This window comes from Piliocolobus tephrosceles, chromosome 10 (assembly GCF_002776525.5).
Source record: "Piliocolobus tephrosceles isolate RC106 chromosome 10, ASM277652v3, whole genome shotgun sequence".
Lineage (NCBI taxonomy): Eukaryota > Metazoa > Chordata > Mammalia > Primates > Cercopithecidae > Piliocolobus > Piliocolobus tephrosceles.
The window spans coordinates 110,155,094-110,162,041 of record NC_045443.1 but is presented as its reverse complement, the minus strand read 5'-3'; the positions used below and the strand labels follow the sequence as shown (position 1 = coordinate 110,162,041).

The 6,948-nt window shown below is 41.7% G+C and overlaps 1 protein-coding gene across 2 annotated transcripts in view; it reads right to left on the bottom strand.

Annotated features, from left to right (window-relative positions):
• Window positions 1–542: 542 nt before the first annotated feature.
• PTPN11 (protein tyrosine phosphatase non-receptor type 11) overlaps window positions 543–6,948 on the bottom strand; it is a 99,224-nt gene continuing 92,818 nt past the window's right edge. For both annotated transcript variants that reach the window (XM_023203824.1, XM_023203831.1), the window contains exons 15-16: window positions 5,671–5,772; window positions 543–4,628 (exon numbers count right to left, since the gene is read on the bottom strand). In XM_023203824.1, coding sequence (XP_023059592.1) covers window positions 5,703–5,772 — 70 coding nt within the window. In that variant the 3' untranslated portion in view covers window positions 543–4,628; window positions 5,671–5,702. The remainder of the gene's footprint in view (window positions 4,629–5,670; window positions 5,773–6,948) is intronic.

Sequence of the window (6,948 nt, the reverse complement as noted above, 5' to 3'; positions counted from 1 at the left end):
TTTACTCTTGATTTACTCATAAGTTCTCCCAAATAGAACTCCCTGCAGGGTGTGGTGGTTCAAGCCTGTAATCCCAGCACTTTGGGAGGCCGAGACGGGTGGATCATGAGGTCAGGAGATCGAGACCATCCTGGCTAACACGGTGAAACCCCGTCTCTATTTAAAAAAAATACAAAAAATTAACCAAGCGAGGTGGCGGGTGCCTGTAGTCCCAGCAACTCGGGAGGCTGAGGCAGGAGAATGGCGTAAACCCGGGAGGTGGAGCTTGCAGTGAGCTGAGATCCGGCCACAGCACTCCAGCCTGGGCGGCAGAGCAAGACGCTGTCTCAAAAAAAGAAAAAAAAGAACTGTCTGTCTCCCCACGCTATTTCTACATGAAACTCTCAATGAATTCTTGAGGAACTCATGCCTTTATTCTGTATTCCAAGTCACTCTAGATAAGAGCTGCTAAACGTCAGCATTTTGCCAGTGTGAGAGGTGGAGTGACCAATAATCCCATTTTTTTTCCCGGACATTTCTGATGAAGCAAACAACAAATGCAATCATATAAGAAAATGGTTTTATTCCTAATTTTTAGTTCCCATACAGTTTACAAATACACTTTTACTCTGATAATACAGCTTTGCAACTAGCAAAGCAGTTGCGCTAACACCCATAAATATAGGTGGGGAGACAATTAACATCCACTAATGTTTCCCTACATAAACTATTCTTTTAATGTCATTTTTTAAAAAACAGTTGCAAATAGACTACATAATATACGTGGGCAAAAAGGCAATTAAGTGAATCTCTTGAAACACTAAATGTATAATAAACAGCATATTATCAACATTTACATGATTCACATCAAAATGATGACATCCTAAAACGTATTCCTTTTAAAGGATAGATTTATCAATAAAATATTACATATCTTTTAATACTCTGGTACAATACTTCATATACTGCAGGAAAATTAATTGTAGGTCTAGTCATCAGCTTAATCAGGGATCCTTTTCCCATTAGCTTTTATTAATAAAAGAATCACAATTAGGTCATAAATAAACAGGCAAATTATTAATTACATGATTTGAGGCTTAGGATGAAAACTTGTCAAAATTAGTTTGATATACAGCAAAGTTATACAACACACTAAAACCAACTGTTCAATAGTTTTTGCCTTGTGTGAACTGCCCATAGTGAAAAAGGAACAAATTTTTAGTGATGAAAGATACAATAAACTATATTTTGGAACTTTTCAAGAGGAAGAAGGAAGAAAGATTTCAACAAAATTAAGGGCAAATACAGATCCTAACAAAGGCATCCTGACATCAGGGAGGCCATGTGCTTGCTATATGTAAAACTCGATTCCTCCAACAACATACAGAGAACGAAAACTGCACTGGCTTTGTAGTTATGTCTACAGTCTATGTTTCCCTTATGGACACTAAGCTACAACAAAACACTTCACAATTGCAAACCTTTCCACAGCCCCCTCAATTAAAAATAACTCAAGATGTTATTAGTTCTTAAAATCCCCAATAAAATAACCTCTAAAAATAATCTTGACCATTTTCCTGGCTGTTTCCCCGAAGCAACTGGGCTCTTTAAAGCATGCACACACACCAAGAAAGTCCTACCCACGTCTTCTCCTCCCCATTTAGCTACATTTGAAAAGACCTTGGTTTCAGTGGGAGAGATGACCGTAAGTTTCAGAAGAGCCACACACTACACATGAAGCGCCTTTTAGGTTTTCTTTTTTTAAAAAAAGACTGTGAAATTTGGCTTTTTTTTAAAACCCCAATACCATGTGCCAGATAACTCTTTCACCCCAAAATATAAAATCCTATGCTTATAATTTTAAAAACCTCAGTGAGCTATGGAATATTGTGCATATTTAATACCTACCAGCAACCTAGAAGTAGATGGCATCCATGTGTCTGTCACACCGACTTTCCAAATAACCTCGTTCACCCATTACTGACTGCTCTGGCCCTGGGCTCTCTGACTTCCTCAGAAACCACCTCTTTGGAACTTCCATTTCCACAACGTTTTTTTAAACCTGTACCTCGAGCTTTCTCCATCATCCCAGCCTCTCGGCCTCATTCCATCTCATGTAAAGTAAACTCGTCTGAGAACCTGCAATCACCTTTTACCAAACACATCATAAGCCTTAGCAACCTAGGGACTATGATCACCCTGGCCTTGGCCTAAGTTCACATAAGAACATGACAGTCTGCTGACTTCGTGGAGGGAAATCTAAATGAAATCAATCTCTTATAACAAAGCAAGCTAGCCAAGATCAGGTATTTCCATTCTGAGTATAAAAGCAACTGGTCTTAAGCAACAGGCAGAAATGTTAATGTGGAAGATACATTGTACAATCAAACTCTTGTGTGCTGGTGAAAGACTTTACCCCCAAAGTTGAGTCAAGACAAAACCAAAGCAAAATGGAGAATGAGTCAATGTAAAAATGCAATAAAAAGAACAGGATTCAAGCGTCTTGCTGCAAATACTGAACTGGAATCTTTTTCTGTACAAGTTTGACTAGAAAACAGCAGTCACCTTTCCCTAATAAGGGAATCCCTTCAGGCCACACCTATGTTCTGAAGCAATTCAAAATTCAATGAATATTGGGGGGCAGGGGTGGGGGCTGATATATATTTTGTCAGTGAGAATGGCAGCCAAACTACCTCAGATTCTCCAAGGACTGAGAGACCTCAGAAAGGAACTACTACCAGGGCTGGATCTAGGCCTTCCTTTTAGGAGCCAAAGTCAGAAGAATCCAAGGAGACCATAACTTCACGGCAAAGATGCCATAGCATTATTACCGTCACAAAAGTCAACCAATGATATTTTCATTGAAATATCCACACTGAATGATGATTCAACATATGAGGCAAAGAGGGATGTCTTTGGAGAAGGCACTTAAGGTAGAACATTAGCAAATCTTACTGGTTGGCTAAAACAAAAATGAGCTCGTTCAGCCTGGCTGGAGGCCTGTTAGGGCTGTTCCTTCTTAGTGTGTGGCCTGACTAAAAACCAGTGGCATTAAGAAAGAGTCACATTTCCCAAGTTTGGGGATGCCCAGTGGCGTGGTGCTGCTTTCAAAAGCCCTGTGTCTCTAAACACATCCATCCTTACAAGATCAGTTTTCCCAAGTGCTGGTTCCAAAAATAGGTTCAGGGCTGGCAGAAATCATTCAGGAAGCTTCCTGAAGGCCCTCTCTTCATTTCTCAGTCTCACTTTCAGCTTGTCCCAGTTACTATAAGCAGCTTTGGCTTCCCAAGGTCACTAGCAACTTCTACTTTTGCTAATATCCTTGGTTTTCCATTTGTGACCCTCTATTAGACTAGTGGCCCCCCAATTAACTGCACCTCTACTTCACACCCTTTTCTTGAATCTGAGCTGGGCTTGTGACTTGTTTAGTAAGTAGAGGGCATACCCCAGCTCTCTTCTGATTAGAAAAAATTCATCATCATCATCATCATCATCATCATCATCATCATCATCATCAACAGAGGGAAGTAGAAGGGACGCTGCGACAATTCTGGACTTAAGTCTTCAGAAGGCCTGGTCACTTCTGCTTTGGAGCTTTTGGGAGCTCTGAGCTGCATGTGAGAGGTCTAGCTACCCTGCCAGCCAGGCCACTGAAAGAGACTACATGGAGAAGGAAAGACTCAGGACTGCAGGCAGAGAGAGAAGCCCAGCCATCCCAGTCTCTCCGCTGACCTGCTGACCACATGAGTGGCACCTGCAGGCTGGCAGAAGAACAGCCCAGCTGAGCCCAGCTCAGATTGAAAAACAGTTGGGGGTGGGGCTTTTTAAGCCACTAAAGTTTTGGGTAACTTTGTCAGCAACATTTGACAACCAAAAACACTGGTCATTCATAGATGCCTTTTTTCTAAGTACAAGACAATTACTCAAATGCAAAGAAAATATGGCAAACATTTTCCCACCACAGCCTTCTCAGTCAACAGCCGAACTATAATTGGTCAACGGCTGGGGGAAAAAAAAAAAACCCACATCTCTTATCTTAATTCATAAATATCCATGATTCTTTTTCTATGACGCTTTAATGCCAATACAAAGGTAGACCAAAGGTAGACCAGTCAGCTTCTGACCGTCTCAGGCACTGGCTTAATTCTCATTTAGCCAAAAACAGAAGCCATCAAAATGAATTATCCACTACTGGATACGTGATGGTAAATGCAATTGTTCTCCTTTTCTAGGATGTTGTTACTTAATTTTCCCAAATCATTTCTTCTTATCATCCCCCACAATGAGGAAAAATAAAAATTAAACTGGTTAAGGTTATAAAAAGGAAAAAAAAAGCCTATTACTAGAATTTGAATCCCATAATCTGCAAAATACAGCACACAATTTAACTGCTTCCTCAATTTAAAACAAATTCTATAAAATATAATATTGTCTACATTGTAGAGATGATTTCTTCTTATCTGAGGAAATGAGTAATTGGGAAGCAGGTATTGTGGAGTTAAAATACAGTGGTCTTCAAATGGTTTCAAATTTTGCTTATCAAAAGGTAGTCAACCACAATGCAAGCCTTCCAAATCCAAATTCTGTCTTCACATAAACTTTCTTGCATCTGTTCTTGATATTTTTACGGAGAGGGTGAAAGTCCACATCTGGGGAAGAAATAAGTTAGAGTTTTTAAGGAACATATATCTAAAAGCTTAACAAAGCATTAGGTGATTTTAAGGTAGACTTAAAGCTTTTAACTACACTACCCATTGAAGTGGAATTTCGACATTTCGACATGAAATACTGACACTGAGTTTCTACCTTTTTTTTTTTTTTTTTTTTTTTGAGATGGAGTTTCACTCTTGTGGCCCAGGTTGGAGTGCAATGGCACGATCTTGGCTCACTACAACCTCTGCCTCTCCTGCTTCAGCCTCCCGAATAGCTGGGATTACAGGCATGTGCCACCATGACCAGCTAATTTTCTATTTTTAGTAGAGATGGGCTGGTCTCTACTATTTTAGTTGGTCAGGCTGGTCTCGAACTCCTGACCTCAGGTGATCCACCCACCTCAGCCTCCCAAAATGCTGGGATTACAGGCGTTAGCCACCATGCCCAGATAAGTTTCTAATTTATCATTAAAACATGCATCACATACTTGGCTCACACTTAAAAAAGGTAATTGACAGGGAGGCGATGTATGGCAGAGATGAATTTCCAGCAGCAGAGCTGGAAGGGATGTAGGTGACCCAGTCGGAGGCCAGGTGGTCTAGCACCCCATGCCACACAGCTGGTCAGAGGCTGACTGAAATGAGAACTCAGGCTTCCTGACTTCCAACCACCCAGTGCTGAGTCCCAGTGATTCCCAGATCCCTACAGATCATCCCCCAGCACGGCCTGGGTTAACCACCTCTAATAAAAATTGCAGGAACAGTGATACCTGCACTCTACCACCAGTATCAGCCATTTCTCTGGAATAAGTGCTAGCCTTGCCTCATGCAGAATTAATTCTGTATTTGATTTTAATGTTTAATGAACTCTAAACTAAAACTATCTTGGAAAAAGAAGTACAGGGAGAGGAAAAAGGAGCCTGGTTTGTAAAACTCAATTATGGTACACTTTGCTAAAACATTCCCAAATTGCTTGCCTGCTTAAAAATACTGCCAATTATATAAACAATTAACCAATAGAGTGCTTGCATCTAAATACCTATTTCTGTGCTGAAGTTTTGGCAGGTTTTCTCATCTGAAACTTTTCTGCTGTTGCATCAGGCCCACGTTTTCATAGACTCTAGCACTGTCTTCTCTCATTCTGGAAAGAAAAGAAAAAGAAAGACATTTACAAAAATGTAGACCATGCTGTTTAAGCTTACATGATATTTATAAAACACATACTACATTCTTTGGGCACCAGATACGGTACAGACACAGTTCCTGTGCCTAGGACCTGATACTCCCAGGGAGAGAAGACATAGTCATACAGCAATATAATTACAGAGGCAGAAGTGAAATAAGGTGGGGTGTGGTGGCTCACACCTATAATCCCAGAACTTTGGGAGGCCAAGGCGGGTGGATCAAGAGGTCAGGAGTTCGAAACCAGCCTGGCCAATATGGTGAAACCCCGTCTCTACTAAAAATACAAAAATTATCCAGGTGTCGTGGTGCACACCTGTAGTCCCAGCTGCTTGGGAGGCTGAGGCAGAAGAATCTCTTGAACTTGGGAGGTGGAGGTTGCAGTGAGCCAAGATCGTGCCACTGCACTCCAGCCTGGGCGACAGAGTAAGACTCCACCTCAAAAAAATAACAGAAGTATAATAAAAGCCTCGAGTCCTGATGTTCCCTGGTGTCTGGCAGAAAACAGGTTGTTTTAAGGAGGGCTGTAGGATGAGGCGTTTGAATCACACTGTGAAGAAAGGTTGGAAACACACACATAGAACGAAATCCTATTAATTTCCAGTAGAGGGATCTGAACAGGCAAAAGCTCCAAGAAGGGAAAATACAGGAGCAGGCAGACAGTGATGAGAGATCTATTTAGCCCCAGCTCAGGTTATGTGAAGGGCAATGGGTGGTTTAGGGGCTAGGACGGAGGACCAAAGCATCAAGATCCTAGACTCCTTTCTGCTGAGCAGGGAGGTGACACCAGAGCAGTCCAGGTGAGTGAGGAACCCAGCAGCTGTGGGTGCCAGGCTGAGAGGGGCCAGTGTATCCTGGATCTGAACCCTACAAGGGGGATGACGGGAACGAAAGGCAGACAGGCTGTCTGTCACAGGCATGCTACTGGTACTGAGGGAATCATGACAGCTGATTCAGTCATGCCAACAGGAGGGAAAAGCTTTCTGGCAAGGACTCAGAACCCTGGCATTCCAGTTCCATTGAAAATTACCGCAGAGAGCAATTTAAAATATCAATTTTCTCAGGCAGTCCACTGGGAAAGAAAAGAAAAAAGGCAGAAAAAACTGGCAACTTGAAGGAGAAAATACCTCTGCTG